Source organism: Radiomyces spectabilis, assembly GCF_025331425.1.
Source record: "Radiomyces spectabilis strain NRRL 2753 chromosome Unknown BYT42scaffold_9, whole genome shotgun sequence".
NCBI classification, from domain to species: Eukaryota; Fungi; Mucoromycota; class Mucoromycetes; order Mucorales; family Radiomycetaceae; genus Radiomyces; species Radiomyces spectabilis.
This window is the reverse complement of record NW_026251934.1, coordinates 1,422,026-1,440,130: the sequence shown is the minus strand read 5'-3', so window position 1 is coordinate 1,440,130 and position 18,105 is coordinate 1,422,026. Positions and strand designations below refer to the sequence as shown.

General features: G+C 43.9%; 9 protein-coding genes across 9 annotated transcripts; 5 read left to right on the top strand and 4 right to left on the bottom strand.

Moving 5' to 3' along the window:
- Nucleotides 1-206: 206 nt before the first annotated feature.
- On the bottom strand, nt 207-1,481 carry BYT42DRAFT_577077 (uncharacterized protein; the record flags this gene model as incomplete). Its single annotated transcript, XM_051569122.1, has 3 exons — nt 207-1,025; nt 1,303-1,372; nt 1,479-1,481. 3 exons carry the CDS (start codon nt 1,479-1,481, stop codon nt 208-210), a joined length of 891 nt encoding a protein of 296 aa, XP_051421897.1.
- Nucleotides 1,482-1,706: 225 nt separating this feature from the next.
- Nucleotides 1,707-2,707, top strand: BYT42DRAFT_414053 (uncharacterized protein). The gene is made up of 3 exons (XM_051563449.1): nt 1,707-2,118; nt 2,213-2,287; nt 2,435-2,707. Exons 1-3 carry the CDS (start codon nt 1,801-1,803, stop codon nt 2,600-2,602), a joined length of 561 nt encoding a protein of 186 aa, XP_051421896.1. The 5' UTR covers nt 1,707-1,800; the 3' UTR covers nt 2,603-2,707.
- Nucleotides 2,708-3,877: 1,170 nt separating this feature from the next.
- BYT42DRAFT_499091 (Homeodomain-like protein) lies at nt 3,878-4,564 on the top strand (the record flags this gene model as incomplete). Its single annotated transcript, XM_051564612.1, has 2 exons — nt 3,878-4,119; nt 4,234-4,564. Coding segments are annotated over 2 exons (573 nt in total), but the record flags the coding sequence as incomplete, so codon positions are not given.
- A 1,724-nt stretch (nt 4,565-6,288) lies between these two features.
- BYT42DRAFT_615771 (UNC-like C-terminal-domain-containing protein) lies at nt 6,289-8,754 on the bottom strand (the record flags this gene model as incomplete). Its single annotated transcript, XM_051571996.1, has 2 exons — nt 6,289-8,348; nt 8,472-8,754. The coding sequence occupies 2 exons, from the start codon at nt 8,752-8,754 to the stop codon at nt 6,289-6,291; spliced, it is 2,343 nt and encodes a 780-aa protein (XP_051421894.1).
- BYT42DRAFT_413710 (Tim10/DDP family zinc finger-domain-containing protein) lies at nt 8,700-9,714 on the top strand. The gene is made up of 3 exons (XM_051563447.1): nt 8,700-9,118; nt 9,201-9,275; nt 9,376-9,714. Exons 1-3 carry the CDS (start codon nt 9,071-9,073, stop codon nt 9,550-9,552), a joined length of 300 nt encoding a protein of 99 aa, XP_051421893.1. The 5' UTR covers nt 8,700-9,070; the 3' UTR covers nt 9,553-9,714.
- A 695-nt stretch (nt 9,715-10,409) lies between these two features.
- On the bottom strand, nt 10,410-10,865 carry BYT42DRAFT_499104 (uncharacterized protein; the record flags this gene model as incomplete). Its single annotated transcript, XM_051564615.1, has 2 exons — nt 10,410-10,724; nt 10,812-10,865. 2 exons carry the CDS (start codon nt 10,863-10,865, stop codon nt 10,410-10,412), a joined length of 369 nt encoding a protein of 122 aa, XP_051421892.1.
- Nucleotides 10,866-14,064: 3,199 nt separating this feature from the next.
- On the bottom strand, nt 14,065-14,730 carry BYT42DRAFT_413897 (uncharacterized protein). The gene has a single exon (XM_051563448.1). The coding sequence runs from the start codon at nt 14,560-14,562 to the stop codon at nt 14,224-14,226; it is 339 nt and encodes a 112-aa protein (XP_051421891.1). The 5' UTR covers nt 14,563-14,730; the 3' UTR covers nt 14,065-14,223.
- A 422-nt stretch (nt 14,731-15,152) lies between these two features.
- BYT42DRAFT_499322 (uncharacterized protein) lies at nt 15,153-15,515 on the top strand (the record flags this gene model as incomplete). Its single annotated transcript, XM_051564631.1, has 2 exons — nt 15,153-15,216; nt 15,340-15,515. 2 exons carry the CDS (start codon nt 15,153-15,155, stop codon nt 15,513-15,515), a joined length of 240 nt encoding a protein of 79 aa, XP_051421890.1.
- A 976-nt stretch (nt 15,516-16,491) lies between these two features.
- Nucleotides 16,492-17,406, top strand: BYT42DRAFT_615768 (uncharacterized protein; the record flags this gene model as incomplete). Its single annotated transcript, XM_051571995.1, has 4 exons — nt 16,492-16,753; nt 16,822-16,964; nt 17,018-17,243; nt 17,309-17,406. The coding sequence occupies 4 exons, from the start codon at nt 16,492-16,494 to the stop codon at nt 17,404-17,406; spliced, it is 729 nt and encodes a 242-aa protein (XP_051421889.1).
- Nucleotides 17,407-18,105: the final 699 nt, after the last annotated feature.

Genomic DNA, 18,105 nt, shown 5'->3' with positions numbered 1-18,105 from the left:
TTTTTCTATCTCACTGTTCCCCGCATAAGCATGGATTCTACCAGCATTCGGACATTGGGTCAAGGCCATATTTCGGCCATTTAGAAGTGTTTACGTGAGACAAAAAAAAAAACGTGGCGTTCCTTTTTTTTTATTATTGTTTATGAACGATGGAGAAATGAGAGAGGAAAAAGAATCAATGGAGAAAAAAAGTGATCATTGAGATTTTTACTCTTCATCAGCTTGAGCCTTGACGAAAGCGGCCTTCTTGGAGGCAATCTTGGCATCACGCTGCTTCTTGTTAAGACGTTGAGGACGACGGTAAGCCTTGGCGGGCTTGCCCTTCTTCTCGGTAGGCTTGGCGGAGGGATCAGCACGGATGGCTTCGTGAGCTTCAGCATACATGTCTTCGACCTTGTCGGAGGTGATACCGTTCTTCAAGAAGGTAGCGAACTGCTTCTTGTAACGTTCCTCATCTTCTTCTTCGAGGTATTCCATGTATTCGGCAACGTGAACACCGTAGATGTAGTTGCGGAGCAATTCATCGTCGTTGGTCTTGCTTTCGATATCGAAACCGGGGAAACGGTTACCAGAGTGGGGGACAAAGATACCACCATCGGAAGCACCCTTCATGGCACCAAAGACACGGGCACCAGTGGAAGTGCGAGCAAGACCGACATCAAGGAAAGCCTTGAAGGGACGGGGACCTTCCTCGTTGGCTTCGGTCATTTGGATAGTGCCATCGGGCTCAGTGACACCCTCGTACTTGTCGGCAAGACCGAGCTTGGCCAAAGTACGGCGAGCCAACAAGAGACCAGTGGCATAGGCAGCAGCCCAGTTGGTCAAACCACCCTTGATACCGTAACGGGGAAGTTCATGAGCATAGGCGGCAGACAAGACAAAGTCACCCTGGAGCTTGGCGTAGACGATCTGGCAAATGATGTCCTTGTTGGTGAAACGGACAACCAATCTGTACTTGGGCGAGTTGTACTTGTTCTTGGCTTGAACAACAAGACGCTTACGGGCATAGTAATCAGTCTTTCCCTCTAAAAATTGATTTTTTTTTTTAGGAAAACAATTAGCCACTGTTCATTCACTTTAATCTTGAAATCCTCAATGCCACACGTTCTGTGCCACAAATCCTCCCAATTCATCCATTCTCGAAACTCTGAAATCAGCAAATCATAATCAACTTGCACGCTGCCCATTCATGTTGAACGTCGCCGTCCTGACCGTAATGGTGATGACAAAATCGAGTGCAAAGGATTCGTGGGCATTGGAACGTGATAACATAAAAGGGTCTCCCATGGAGTAATAAATTACCTCTTCTTCTGCGGTACTTGACCTGGTAGCGCTTGAAATAGGCCTTGTTCTTCTGTTGCTTGACGAAAGGCTATGGAATGCATCCGAAAAATAAGTCATCCATCGTTTGTATGTTCATCCAATGTATATTCATGAGCCAGATTGGGTCATTCGATGGCATCACCATGTCTACATACCATGGTTCGACGTGGCTGTAAAAAGGAAGGATCACTGGAGGCGATGGCGCCCTTGCCACAAAATACTGCATCCCGGGATGGATCAAGGTCCGGACGCTGTTTCGGACATGAATAAAGTGGCTCGAACCTGACATCGAAACAGCAGTCTTACACCGGACATTTTTAGACAGCCGCTTTTCATTTTCTTCTCCGGTCTCCCAGCCATGGCCCGCTTTGTGCCTCCCTCTCTGAAAAAAGAAGGAAAAAAAGAAAAAGGTGTGGCAAGGTCAACAAATCGGAAACCACCGGAAAAGGTTGCATTATTAAGGTTCCTCAAGTGTCTATGGGTGATCGGACCGCGCCCATTTGCGACGAGTCAACGGTAGCTACAGTACGATTACCGCGACGTCAATTTAGAAGTCAATGCAAAAAGGCACGACGGCGTCAACGGCGTCAAAAGGAAGCCGAGGCCCGGGATCGGCAGGCCCCGCTCCCCACAGAAGAAGAAAAACGGCACCAACAAGAACAAGCTTTAGCCGACCAATTGGAATACGAGCGACAGAAAGCGCTTTGGGAAGAACGTGAAAGACAACACAATCTCATCAATACAGCGAGGCGGAAAGCTTTGGAAACCGAACAAAAAGCCAAGGAATTGGCCAAGGTAAGCAAATTCGTTGAAAAAAGCAGGAAAAAAAAGAAATTGTTTATTGCCAAGGTAGGAAACTGGACTAACCCCAAACCTTTGTGGTACGCAGCAAAAGTGGCAAGCCGCATTATTAAGTATGCCGATGATACCAAGTTCATCTTTTCCCATTGAACGGAAAGTCGAGGTAATATATTTAAGGGTGAGCGAAAAAACCCAAGTCAGTGAATGAAAGGAAAAAAGGAAATACGAATAGGGTGGGGTTACCATGGGAGAAATGGAGACCATGAATGATTGGGACGGAAAATTTTTAACTTTGTGAATTTGGGAATAGAGGAAGAAAACGAGCAATATGAAAAAGTTCATTGGGTCTGAACCTCTTGGTGGCACAAACCTGCCTATTCCCCGAAAACGCTACAAAGATCGACTGAAAGATACCAGAAGCAGTAGTAACCGATTAGACCACGATCCAAACAACGATGGTGATACGCTAACCCATTGAACAAACACACCAACTCATTGGCCATGATCTCACCGTTGGCCCATATCCTTTTACTTTGACGCGCACTTTCTCTCCTTTTTTTTTCTTTACTTTCACTCTTTTTCGATGCTACAGCTAGTCATGGGGCTTTTTCTTGGGTTTCTATGATGACGCTGAAGAGGAGTCTTGGCGGATACAGTGAATATAACTGCCGTCTATATTATCTTGCATCTATTTTTTTATAGGTTCTGTAACGTGGGTAACCAAAAACAAAAAATAAACAAAAAAAATTCGATAAGAATAGGAAATTAACAAATTCACTCTTTGCATAGAAAATGAAATCTGCGATTGGACCAACTTTAAAATAAAATAATGACTCCACTGAATGATGAAATCTCCATTTTTTTTTTTTTTTTGCTTCGCAGCCCGACAAATGTGTGGGGGAAAAATTATGATTTCATCAAGGGACATAGAAACGGAGCCATGGTGAGAAAAAAAGACCATGGATAATGCAAAAGTAAAACCAAAAAGTGGAGAGGATGGGATGGGGTGGGGTGGAAAGGCTCAGAATGAGAGATGGAACGTGGAACCAATGGAGATGATGAAAAGGTATGTTTGTAAATGTAGCTGGAGTGTATATTTTATGGCGACAACCATAAGAGGGAGTTCATCAAGTGGCTGTCTTTGAGATTGATAGCAATCTATCTCCATTTAGATGAGCGGTGGTAATGAAGCCAGCCGTTGGTCGGTCAGTCTTGCCCGCAAACTACCATAAGAGTCGTGCCGCCTAAAGGTGTGTGCTTCATTTAGACATTTTCCAAAAGCAGCTCGAGTTCAAGCCTGATTATCGCTCACAATTATACCCTTTACCCCGCTTTTTTTTCGAGGTGGGCCAAATATTAGCACCCCGTCAGTTTTCAACACCAGAATCCCCGCCTCTTGTTGCGGTTATTTTCCCACCTTGGACCCTCCCAAACCAATGAATGCGCTTGCTTTGTCCTTCTCCGACTTTGCCCGACGAATCCATCTTGTCGGTCTCTCTGGTCCCCCCCCCAAAAACCTTACTTGTACCAGAACCCAAATTTTCGCGATACGACGAGTATATATGCCACAGATCTCGCGTGGACCAATTCTCCACACATCAACCTTTTTTTTATATATATTTTCCTCTTCCGCCTATTTCACCCAACCAAACAACCCTCCCCCTATAAAAACCCACCCACCCACACCCACCCTCTCCTACCTCGTTGTAAAGAACCATTTTCAAAAGACAAAAAATATACAAGATATAAAATCATGAAAGTCATCGTTAGCAAACCTACGAAGGAAGAGGCCGAAAAGAGCGGCGTATTCTCCGTTTTCAAGCAAGATGGCAACAATCGCCACACACCTTTCTATTGTCGCTGGACGGCTGAAGAAGATAAGCTGCTTTTTGAAGCAGTGGAAATGTACGGACCTCACAAATGGTCATTGATCGCTCGCCACGTTCCTGGACGTACACCTGTTCAATGCTCCACCCGTTGGCTCGGTGCTCTCAAGTAAGTATAAGTGGCCTACCCGTGATACTTGTCATTTTTTTTTTCGACTTGGCAAAACACTGTGTTTGTTTGATGAACGGGAGACTCACCCATTTTCCCCCTTTTCCTTTCTAGTCCTCATGTACACAAGGGACGATGGTCCAAGGAAGAAGACGCCGCTTTGACGACGGCGGTTCACAAATACTTGAGCAAACCCAACGCAACGCCGGATTCGTTGCCATGGAGTCGCGTGGCTCAATGCATTCCCAACCGTACCGGTATTCAGTGTCAAGCTCGATGGACCGAAGCGTTGGATCCTACTGTACGTAAAGGCCGATGGCGAAAGGAAGAGGATGAGATGCTGCGGGCCGGCGTCGCAAGATTTGGATGTTGTTGGATCCGAGTGGCTGGATCGATTCACGGACGAACACAACGTCAGTGTCGTACTCGATGGAATCAAATCCGGTCCAAGCAGGAAAAGGTGGCCAAGGAAGAGAATGCCACTAAAAAACGAAAAAACCGTTTGTTGTGGCAACCTCTGCAGCAGCAACAACAACAACAGCAGCAGCAGCAAGACCAACAACAAGAACCACAGCCACAACAACAACAACAATCACGAGTAGAGTCTCCGGTTGTCTCTGCTTTGTCCCCCTCGTCACCTCACCTCACTGAATCATCTCACCTCTCCACCTCTTTCTCTCGATCTTCTCTTCACATGCCTCATCAATCCACCATTGCTTTGACCATTCCTACCAACCATTTTATGAACGAGCCATTGAAACTTATCACGACCACCGCGTTAACGACCCCGCCTCCGTCTCCCGATGCCATGTCGACTCCGAATCCGTCGACTCTGTCCACCAAGGATTACTTTAGTTCCCCTTGCTCGTTTGCCACGCCTTCGCTCCACACAGGCGATGATTTCTCTTGCAAGTCACCGGATTCTACTTCGCCTTCCACCATTATCTCGCCCTCGGATTACTTTAGTCTCTACTCTTCTTCCTCCGATGCCATGGTGATCCCCAATCTTCCAGACGATCATTTTGACTCTCCGGTATCTCCGCTTTCGTCTTTCCCGTCGCTCTTGTCACACGAGCACGCTTCTTCCCCCTCTCTCTCTTCAATCACGTCATCTCCCTATGCTCCTGTCCACATCGGCCTGCCGATTCCTCATCAAACACAACAGCCACAACCGGATTTCATGTGTCGTTATGATCCTGATCTTCCTTCTCTTATGCTTCCTGAAACCGATTTTCTTATGCTCGATAACCTTTTAAGCCCCCACTTCCTCTCTCTGTAGAATAGTCGCTAATTTTTAGTTTTTTTTTCTGTGCCTTCTAGACCCCTAATAAGTTTTTTTTTATTGTTTCGCTTTTTTTTTGTTATCAACTCATCTACACGCAACCAACCATTATATATGAACAAACCAAGATTTTTCTCGTTTTTACATTGTTATAGAAAAAAATAAAAAGCATAGAATACTGTGGCATTGTATAATTTCTTCTCGTGTTCTTCCATTTCGATGCATCTCCAAATGAAGCTTCCAAAAAAAGCGAAAACAAGGGTTCCGTTTGCTGATCATGCAAGGAAAATCCACAAAAGATAGCTCGCTTTCATAAAAATAGGTATATTCGTTCATTGATTGGCAACTTAATCGGAAGGTAAAATATTGACTCCTGTATCCGATGGATCGGATATTTTTTCAGAGTCAGGGCGGGCCATCAAGAAAAAACGGTATTTTAGGTTGGCTCGTTCCATTCTACTCTTGATCGTGAACCAAAAAAAAGTGGCACAGACAATTTTGCGAAAATAAAAACAAGTCATGAGATCATAAAAATTGGGCACGACCACGTGGACGGAGTTTTTCTTTGAACACAAGCCAAACTCAGCTACAGTAACCGTAACATGCATGAAAAAAAAAAGAAGAAACGAATATGAACTACAATGACAAAGAAACAAAGACAGCGAAAAAAAAAAGGGGAGAAGAATGAAAAAAAAAAAACCTGGAACAAGCAAACAGAGTGCGGATTGGATGCGTTATGGACCAACGTCTGTCACTGAGGCATGCACTTGGATGTCGTAGGTGGGCTTTTTGATCGCGGATATTTTACGTTTTTTTTTTGGTCTTGGCGAGGTCGATGAATGGGGAAATAGCGTGTGCGAAAATGGTTGGATTGGTTGGATTTAATTTTATCGGTTTTGTTCGGCCGGGGCTCCGTGGACTCGGACACGATACAAGCACGTATAATCGGAATCCCCCCAGTTGGACAAGACACGAAGCAACACCGCGTCGAAAATGACATAGCGATTCAAAGCAATATCAAAGGTTTGAATGGCTTGCGGTTTGCGAATATCGTACCGAACCACGGCCAGCTTGATGGCACGACCGTCGGATTCCTCCTCCCAGGGACGTAACTTGGATCGAAAGTGGCGTCCTTTCACACCCCACACTTCAATATCTTTGGGCGCCGTCGTCATGTTCACCAGGATGTCGCGGGAAGGATGCTCAATGGTAACGCCTTGAATAGCAATGGGTTCACTAAGAGCGATTCCCAATGTCCCGTTGTGGCCTTGCATGGGCCAACATTGACCCACTCCGGTGTCTGAAGTGAGAGCCATCGTAGGTGACACAGGGGTAAAAGCACCGACACCGGTAAGTCGAGCCAGCCATCGTTTCCAGAGATGTCGAGGATACGCCACATACGTCGCGGACGTCCAAGCAGGAATCACTCTTGCACCACGATTCGCCAAAGCATAGTCGGCCGATCCGAGCACATCCTGATGGTATCTTTCCAAGGCCCGTTCCACCAGCATCCACACGCCTCGAGGGGATAGACTGGTATTGTCGTTGTCAGGTGCCTGGAATTTATTCAACTCGTCCCAGATACTGTGCAATTCATTGGTCAGGAGTTCCATGAACATGTCTTTACTCATAATAACGCCTTGTTTCATTTGTTGGTCAAGTACTTGTTCGACCGAACCGGTCAAGAATTGCTGCATGGATGCTTCGTTGGCCTGCAAGAACTGATCCCACGTGAGATCCAAAGAGCCACCCAAGTCTCCCTCGGATCGTGCCTGTCTATCCTCCAGTGTGTCTTGCAATGTCTGGAACTCGGATCGTGCCACAAAGTATTGTTGAATGTAGTTGAAGATGCCTTCCACTTGGAACTTTCCCGTCTTTTGATTTACGTGAACATAGACATTGGGAGGCAGGATTTCTTCAATGAAAGAGCGAAGTTGATCGTATAAATCGTCGTGATTGGCCGGCGTTTGTTGCTGTATCCGTTGTTGCAAGGCGTGAACGGCGTCTTGCAAGTCCTTGAATTTGGGTTGCATGTGTCCAACGGATTTATCAAGCCGGTCGAGTGTGGACTGCATGGCGTTGACTTTGGTGACGGTATCGGCGGCCAGATCGGCAAATGCTTGAATTTGGTTTGTGTTACTTGCCAATCCGTCAATGCGAGCTTGTTCCTTCTGGAGCAAGAGTCTCAGCTGGTTGATTTGATCCGAGACTTGGTCCAAAGTCGGTGCGCCTCCAACGTGGATGAGTGGATTGGAGGGGGTGGAGGTGTGCAAGGATGGTCTAGACCAAGTTCGCATGGGTGACAGTAGGTGGCCAGGGTACGCGATGAGGTCCGATAAACGGGGAATGTCCCGCAAGTTGTTGGTGCTGGCAAGGAACATGATGGCGGTGTAGACGGCGACGGCGCAAGCTAGAATGGAGGCCATGCCTGGTTGTCGAACAGTAGATGAAGAGAAAGGGAGTGATTGCAAGGGAGAGGCACGAGCGTAACCCAAGTATTGAAGAATGAAAACAATGGGATTCACGATAATGGAGGATGCAAGTAAATAAAGCGCGCTTCCCAGGACCATGGTGACTTCCTTAATGGTCCAGAAAATCATAAACACCCAAAACATGACAAACTCGAATGTTCTGTCCCAAACTACTTTGGATTTCGACCACAGTGTGTCGACGCCATCGTCGTCGTTGTCGTCGTCGTCACTGGATATGATGGATTCAGTATCAGACGGACTGTCAGCCATGGGTGTGAAAGTCTTGAATCGATCGCGTGACGCCGTTTTGGACTCATTATTCCCAAATCCGCTCATGTACAAATGACGTCGCCGGCATTCTTCCACAGGATCATTCGCCAGCAATTCTTCCTCTTCATAAATATCGGAATCATCATCCAAATCATCCTCCATCGTCCCACCAAAAAATTCATCCATCGCTCGTTCTTGAGCTACCGCTACCCAAAAGCATCATCCAATCAGCCAATGTTTCGCCACTAATTTTGCAAGCCTATTATGCGAGCATAGATAGGCCGCTTTCTATGGGCCCTTTTTTCTTGGTGTAGGAGACCCTAACTTACTTTTGGGATCGCGTTGGATAAAGACTTTATCCTCAGAGCCAAAGGCGTGTAAAGGGCTTTCGTTATTCTTGTCTCCCAAAAAGTCGGGTTTGGGTAGTGATGGACTGGTATGCTTGGTTTGACTAATGGCGGTAGCGATATTGACGCTTGTGTCGCGCAGTTCACTGAGACGCGACGATGGCCTTTTGTAAGGTGATCGACTGGTGAGAAGTGAGCGATGACGTTCGTTATTTAAAGGAGAAAATGGAGAAGACGCACGACTGGTATATCTGTTGGGATCCATTATGGCATGGTTTTCTAACAAGGACAAGATGAAGAATGAAAGAGGAAGAAAACAAAGAGAGAGTGAGAGACGCGGTGCCAGATTTGCATATTCACAGAAATGGGACAATGAAAGTTTGAGGGGGACGAGCCAATCAGAAGGCGTGACTTGATTCTCTCCATTTTTTCACTGCGAGAAGGGCTGGGCTGGGCAAGCAGCTGAATGGTGGCTTGTGAGACTAGGCGATTTCGCCGTGTGTTTTTCCCCGGGAGATTTTTTGTGTTTTTTGTTTTCCCTTGTTCAACGGCAAACAAGTCTTTTGATACAATACGACACTATGAGCGATTATTCTTCTCAGTACAATCTCGGTGGTGATGCCGGTTTGGTACGCTTTGCATTCGAAACGAGACCATTTTCAGAAAACCAGTGGCATTGACCGATCGCATGTATTTTGGCTGATATAATAGAGCAACAAGAAGCAGGAAGTCATGGATCAAGTGCGCAGCGAACTTGCTTTGGCCAACGCTCAGGAACTTATCAACGTGAGTTGTTTCTGCGTAACCCAAGATGGCGTATGGAAAACAATGAGATTGACGTTTCTATGGGCGATCTTTTTTTTTTTTTTTGGTTCTGATTGTGTAGAAAATCAACGAAAAGTGCTATTTGAAGTGCGTTCCCAAGCCTGGTGCTCGTTTGGAAAGCGGTGAACAGCAGTGTCTTTCAAAGTGCATGGATCGTTACATGGAAGCATGGAATGTCATTTCTCGTTCGTACGTCAGCAGACTTCAACGCGAACAAGGTCAAATGGGCGGCATGTAAAAAGGTCGAAAAACACGCACAAGTTTAATATACAACCCTTTCCACTCTCGACTTTTTGGTTTTCCCAAAGTAAAAATCTATATACAATATGTTTTTTTCTAGAATCAAAAAAACAACACTTTTTTAAATTGTGAAATATTGATTTTGAATCTTCCTTTGACCATCCGTTGGCCCTTTATCACGTCTGGACCTCGTCTTGTGTCTCTGTGAACGGAAACACGCGTGAATTACATTGTAAGAGGATATCGTATGAAGGAGCATATCATCAAAATGGTACCATCGATAAACTTGCATGAATTAGAACCATGGGACCCAGAGTTTCATCTATTCATCAACATTGCATGAGCAATTTGAAAGAGTGATCAATTTAGGCATGCATGGCCTGTTTTGCATGGAAACAATATCGTATGGCAATACTGTATTTATTATTGAACGAACGAACAAGACAGAAAAACATGTAAATGATGAAATGTAACGGTATGAAAAATAATATGTGAATGATTTCACATGCGAGATGGGGAGGAAAAGATTTATTTTTGAGGGTTTCGAGTTATGCTTGGATGGTTTTTTTTTTTTGAATGATTTATATTTGACATTGTCTTTTTTCAGAGAGAAAAAAGAGGGCATGGGTATGTAAATGCTTGTTGGTTTGAAAAAGAGAAAAGAGAGAAGGATAAAGAGAAAGGATTTTGAATGCAAGATATGCTATTTACAGTCCTTCCCATGCCATCGAAAAAGAAAGGGGAGAAATAAGCCTAAATACTAATATTTTTGTTCTTTTTTTCTGGTTAGGGGAGTTTTTTTTTTGGAAATTTGAAATGAGAGAAAGAGGGTAGAGGGTTTTTTTTGTTGTTGATTTAGACAATCAACGAAGGTTGGCGCGTCAACAGGGCGGTGGCCACCGTAGGCGAACTGGAAACGACAGGTTGACAACGTCGGGCTACCAATACACCGTGACGGCGACGGTACAACGGAATCCAGGGATAGGCATTGGATGGCGCAGTAGGACGTTTACTGCGCAACGATCCCGTTTTGATAATGGGCTTGGGCGACTGCACTTTGAGGAACGAGGTGAAAGAGTTGGTGGCAGGAGGAGAAGAAGCAGCCTGGGCTTGATGTTGGGATTGATCGCTCACTCTGCAGGAATTGGAACAGTACAAGGATGAATCACTCTGAAAGAAAGAAAAAGATCAGAAAAATGAGTTAATTTGAAATGAACAACTGATCATAGACGAATCAACACAATGATCGAAACTTACCATAACATTGTCGTCAATACGGTTGTCACAGATGATACACCAAGAGAGATCCATAGCAAATGTAGGTAAAGTGATCAGAGATCCAACAGGAGACGGGAGCGGGGAAAAAGGAAAAAGAGTAAAGAGGCGTGTATTTTTTCCTTCTGGCTTTCAAACGTAAGGAAATATAAAAGATTGAAAGGAGTTGTAAAAAAAAGCAGTCGATCGAAAATTCCGGATGAATCACACCATCAGTAGAAACTTGTCGAAAGTCGTGGAAGAGGAGTTCGATTGGGATTAAAACTCATCATCCTTCACCCAATCAAAAGCAAAATGCGCGGCGGACGGCCCTTGGCTTTTTTGGCCCATCCTCGTTTTGTACCATATCCATCGATAGAGCCGAGCATTCATATACAAACATGAAAGACTCCTTTTCCTCACCAAAAATACTATGACAAGATGCACACCGAGAAAAATGACATTCTATTCTCTACTGGTTTGTTATCCAAAAAGATAGAGTTTCAGGTCCCAAAAACTCTATCGACATTTGTGTCACCCAGAAAAAATAATTTACAAAGCGTATGTACTGCATTCACACAACGACTGAGTACGCCGGTTTGCCTCGGAGCAAGTGTGCGATCTTTGATGCGCTCACGTCAGACTAGCTTGTACCAAAACGCGCGTGTAAAAAACAAGCTAGCCCACTAGCTTCCCTTGAAAAAAAAAATGAAAAAAACGTGCCACATCGTTCTATCTGATGCATGCTGATTACTGTTTCTTTTTTTTATATGCAAAATGAAAAAAGATGACATGTTGTGCCAATCGCCCTAGACGCAGCTTGAAAATTGCTCGTGTTCAGTTCAGGACTCCGAGAATCCATGGTTCAAACGAGACTTGAGAAGCCATGCTCCTGCACAATCAAGAACGGATCACCAATTCCGCTAACAATTTCCAAGCTTCATGTTCCAAAAGAAATAGTGGTGCCATTGAGGATGCCATCAAAGCAAAGGTAAGAGTCACCTGCTTCTTGTCAAAGCTTGGATTTTCAACCTTGACGTTGAGAACCATTTTTTTAAACTAGAACAAAACAGCTCAAATTCTTAGATTTTGAAAAAACGTTCTTATTATGAAAGTAACAATGGCATCACAAATGTTGTAGGGTGAGAAACAAATGTCGTTTTCCTTGAGCGTGTTGCTTTTCTCTCTGATAAATTATCACCATGTCGAAACTGATATTCGTTTTTCGCGCAATTAACCACGCTTGTCTCGCATCGGTGGCAGCCGAAAATGGAAAGGGTCAAAGAGCCCTGCAGAGAAACCCAAACGAGTGGTAAGCCATGACTTGTCACGGCAAGAAAAAAGAAAAAAGGCTATGGGTTGCGTCTTTATTTTGCATGTTTGTTTACCTTTTGATTTTTCTCTTTCCCCTTGGTATTTTCCTTATGATAAAAAAAATATAAATAGTTCATGGTTATGCATGCAAACAGTTTAGGTTCCCAAACAATCCTGCACAATGGACATCCAATGTCTAAAAAGTGAATGTCACTGGATTTATTTTAGTCTGTTGGTGTCACCACGTGTGAATGACGAATGTGAGTTCTCTCTCGGAGGGTTCGTCTATTGAACCAAAATGATATCAGACTCCTTAGCTTGTTGTTATTTATAGAAAAGAAGACGCTCGTTATCAATGAAACGACGGGTCATTCACGCCTTGTGATTCTTGTTTTTCAAAAGTGAAGCCCACGTTCGTGGTATTGGCCAATGAAATTCGCGATGGTATCACCATGTGAGGAAGGCTGGAAACTGTAATGGGAAGAGATATATACAATTCAAGGTTTGCAATATCCCAGATTGAAAAATGTCACAAGACGCCAATTTAGTTCTTCTGGAAGCTTAGCTATCGGACAGATGATTATGATGCGAGCCAACCCTTCATGGCACACACACAAAAAATGATCGCCGCAATTTATTTCAGAAAATAAATATATCGCATGTTGGATGCCATTTGAGACGAGATAAAAAAAAATTATGGTTACAGTACGTGGAATATTGAATAGAAAATGAAGAAGATTTGACCAAAAAAAGGTTGGGTCGAGACTGGCCAAACGTTTTCTCTCCGTTGGATCCGTTCCGTTCAATTTTATGCATTCCAGTTCTCAAACAGACTACGGAACGATGTTTTTTAAACGGACCATGTTGCCTTACATTCAGATGAGCCCAATTTCTTGAAATTATCGCCGTTGAGATGAGGTATTGAAATCACGAATGCATGCCTTTCTGTTGTATACGCCCCCCAGACCTCCTAAAGACACGCGTCCTGACATCTGCCTGCGTGTTGTCTACTGTATACGCGAAATTTTCTCTCACATTCGAACGAACATGAATCCTATTGCAGGAAACTTGTTTTTTATTTATTTTTTCTCTCTCGTCTCTCAAAAAGGCGGTGCTCCCCAAAGAATCCATAGAAAAATAATGATAATGCAACCGCCCCTGCACCTGCATTATCACTAGAGCCTTGTTTTTGATAAAAAGCATTGTTTCCCAGTTGTGGAAGTAAAGAATGTGAATGACAAGTTAGCTAGGGAAAACGATGTCCGTGGGCCATGTCGCCAGATTCTTTGGATTCCAGCCCAGGGTGACACCAAGTGGCTGTAAAGGGGAACTTGAATTGGCAATGGAACAACATTTATCGAGCTTGTACCATGGCATATCTGTACGACGAGAGATAACCGATCTTTTTGGCAAATTGCTAGATTTGGAAGTGGGACAAAATTACACTAGCCGCATGCACAGCTTAAAAATGGGTGTACGATATATTGGAATAGGAAGGTGAACAAAGCCATCCGTTGCAAAGGAAACAAGATCAAGAAAAAGAAAAAGAAAAGGTTGTTGTTTGGCTGTCATGACCACGTGTTGCCCTGTCCCGTATCCATCGATGAATGATTGGATGGGTATCCGGATACGAAAAGGGCGCGCCAAAGGTGATGATATGGAAATTGACATAAATTGAATTTCGATTGACGAATAGATTGCATAATCGGAAAGCCAGCCTCGATGTGTATACACATGTATCAACTCTAGAAGCATGCAACCCTAGACCTTGATGCATATTATTGAGCTAATTATTATGTCTACTTGATGAAGACCGAAACCTTGTCCACCGATACACATGCAAGCATTGTACATCAATGAGTAACGGAAATAGATTGCAATCCCACGCTGAGTGCGATAGAAAGAAAGATTTACAGTACACGCGTTGGACGGCGTAAAAGAAGAAAAAAAAAACCACTCGGGAACTTTTTTTTATCAGTACGGCCTCAAGCTGGGCTTTAAACAGTTCATACACGGCTGAGCGCCACCATTTGGGCGTGTGTCTTTTTTAGGTTAGTTGTTTTGGACACACGGATAAACCTCAGATGACATGAAGGAGGAATCAAAACTGTACAGAAATATTATTGATAAAATGGTAGAAAAACCGAAAAAGATGCAAACAAGAAAATGAAAATAGCGTGAAGCGTGTTTTTTGCTGACAAGGTACGTCATGTTTGAGCTTTTGGTATGTATTAGCCCAATCTTTTTTGGATGTGGAGGCAACTGAGACCTGCATGGGGTTGGGGGAAATTATTTTTGGTTGTGTTGCTTTTTCTTTCCCAAGTGAGCAACCGATCCCATGATGATGTAAATACCGAGGCAACCGACGAGACAACCGATGAGATTTAGCTAGAAGGGTTAGCAAAAAAAAAGTTTGTAGCTCAAAGAAAATAATAAACATTCGATAAGCCGGTTACATTTTAAGCGTAGTCGAAAAGGCAACATCAACAACCAAAAGAAAAAAACAAATAGCGTGTTTGCCTTGGTTCATCGTAATGCTGTCATGCTGCAATAACCGGAATTAGCACTCCGCCCATGGGATGGGTATGCCCGCGGAAAGGGGATTTTCTGTTCCATGTGAGACTGATTTGGGTCATTCCACTTGCAGAAACCTCAATGCCAACCTTAACGAACCCAATCTCTCCACTGTTTTCGTGAATGCAGCATGTTGTGTTCGCATACTGAGTAGTGCTACACAATGACCCTATGAGACGTGGTAAATGAAATAAAAGACACAATGACTGAGCTCCAAAAAAAAAGAGAGGAAAAATATTGCACGGACGAAAAGCGAAAAAAAAAACCGAGTTTCCCAATTTTAGCAGGCAGCCGCACCTCCTCTTTCCGTCCTTCCGCGGAATGGAAAAACCAAAAAAAAAAGAGCGACTATAAATATAAAAAAAAAAAAGACAGCAAACAAGAAAGTACGCTTTTTTTTCTTTTAATACACTCTTTCTCTTTTTCCTCTTTTACACTTTTCCTGTATATTCCATGATGACAAAGCGAGTTCAATTTGGCCAAGTGGAATTTGGCAGCACCTTTGCAAATGAAGATTATGGTATATTTATCGTTCTTTCACTCTTTATCTGAAATTATACGTGATGATGGTGTTTCTTTTTGCACACCGGCTCTCTGTTGACTACAGACAAAATTAATGAAAAATCCCTTGGTAACTCAATAGATCGAACTGCGCAAGAAGTAGCTAAATTATCCTACCACGACATGGTTGAATTACTCACGATGAGATCACAATGGCGTCGTGATATGGAGCGAATGCTAGCTGATCGCGCTACACAAGAGAAAAAGGACGACTCAGCATCGCATCTCTATTCGTCCGCCACCGAAATTTGCATTTGAAAAAATGCCAACCTTTCATTGATATACCAGTCCTTTACTCTCCCGCATCCCAACCATCACCGTACAAAAGACAACTATTCCATAACACATAGTGGGAGGCTACCAGTGAGCAGTGAAAATCACCTACACACGATGAGGGTCATTTTTTTTCTTCGTCTTTATTTGGCTCTTTGACTCGCTCTTTCCTGGTTCTTGGTCTCCCTGCTTTTTGCTTTTTATCCGGGTCCTTCAATTCCACTCCTCGTTCTCAATTTTCTCGCCCTGTACAAAGAAAAAAATCCACCTCATCCGTCCTTTTTTTGCACCATGCCACCACCATACCCCAGACACCAAAAAACGTGATTTCCCACCTTTTTCATCCAACTGTTTTCGTGCTCGATCTATAATCACACTTTTTTTTTTGTTTTCTCCTTCATCTATTCATATTGTTTTGCAATCTCTTCTAATACATACCATATGCATTATATACTCTTGTCACTTTACCCTCCCGTCTCTTTATTTCCACGTTTTCATTCACTGATATACTTTTTTGTCTTTATTTATCTCAAAAGAAAAAACAAGAAAGATATTGGATGTGGCTAGTTTCTTTGAAACTGTTTGAGATAAATTGATTGAAATCTACAAAATTTTGGCTGGCGTTTGCTTATCAAGGTGTCACAAAATAGATTCCAATTTGTGATTGCGACATAGTTTGGGCTTTGTTCGCAGAGTTGGTGATTTCTCCGCTTTTTTGATTTTCAGCAATTCTCAAAAGAACTAGACCTTGCATAGGATGCTTCCAACCAAGAAATGTCACAGTCAATCAAAATCGGTGTCACGGGTCAATGAACCCCCACGTCACATTTTTCTCCTTTGCTGCATTAAAAATTGCTGCGCACCTGCGTAAGCATCTTTGTTCAACCATCACGGAACGAACCTCTTCTCTATTGTCCAAGCAAGAAGAAAAGCCCCAAGATGGCGTCCATGCAAGCAGAGGATGCCAATTCTTTCGACGTTTTCCGAGAATCTTTTCGGTATTGAGTGTGCCGTGGACGACACGGAGCATGTCTTGCGGTATGGAGAGAAGGCGTTATCCCAAGTGTTGACCCGAGCTTCTGACACTTCTCGATTACGATTTCCGCCACCGACCTCATCTCCATCACGCCATCGCCAGGCTGCACACCGGCGCAATTATCAAGGACCGAGCACTCGTCTTTGTGCTGACAGCCGAAGCCTATTACAGGGGCAAGGCGCCGGATGTCCATGCTGAGACAACATCTGACATCATTGCCGACGCCATCAACCGTCGCTTATGACACCCTCTCAGTTGGAGTTGACGAAGGTGGCGTTGCGGTCCTCAAGGGAACCACTCCAACTCAAATTTTCGACGAAGTTTGCGCGCGCCTTTTGGCGTTCATTCCCACTGCGCGGACCGAAGCCGATGGCAAAGCCATTAAAAGAAAACTCAAAGTGGGCCCTCAATATTGGAACGTGCTTGTCACAGATGGCAGGCACATCCAAAGCGATCCAACGTCGGTCCGGAGACATCGACCCAGAGACATCGGTCTAGAGACATCGATCTCAATTATGTGAATCCGCGTACGGCACGGATTTTAGCCGTAAAGCGGTTCAAGGACGCCATGAAGCATTCCGCGAATTACAGGCCACCTAGAGGTCTGAGCACGTTGCGGCAACTGGTGTCGACGTTTGACGACCTCCACGTATCACTGCGCGCGCGCTTCTCACGAAGTTCATCAATGACCAGCTTTTGCCCGCGTCAGTTTTTACGATTTGCGATCTACCGCATAACGCAGGCTATGGTTCCGGTGCGAATGCGTTGAAGAAACTCAGTTCGCGGTTCGTGCAAGCACTGGCCATTTTCGGTCATGAACAAAACACTGGCAACTTTTGAAACATTCGCACTTTCACAAGACGCGAAGTCGCCGACGGAAACTTCAAGCTCCTGGACAGATGTTGAGAGAACAACAACTCAAGCTCCGGACTGTTCTCAAAACGCAACCCACCAATCCATACGCAAGTGGTCTGGCAGGTGCTGTGCGACTGCTTTCACAGGACAATGTCACTTTGCCACCGTTCGAACCGCGGCCTACAAGTACCGAAGGAATATCATTTTATTTAATGATACAACGAATACCATCGCAACTATCAGGCTAGATACGTGGATGATCCCACTCAACTTAGGTGGATTCAACAATGGGGACAATCTAAGACTAGTTATGACTAAAAAAAAAAAAATGGATGGAGAATCCAGTTTTTCGAAAAACGGCGTTGAAACCAAAAAGCAAAGAATGAAAGATTTTTCTCAGCCAAAAAAGGACGCTTTTTTTTATTGTTGTTAACCTTTTTACTTATGGCTGAATGGTATTACTTTGGATGAAATCTGCTGCAGACATCACATATCTACATTTATCCAGTAGTTGTTGATGTCGTTCGTTGTTATCATTCCTTTTTTTTTCTCATATTCATGTTCATTGTCGTTTTCGTCTCCCTTCATTTTTATTTTTTTTAGATAACCCCCTTTATTAGACTCAATGCTTTTGAATAATAGAAAAAAAAGGTGTTTATTATGGATGCTGATGCTATATGTACG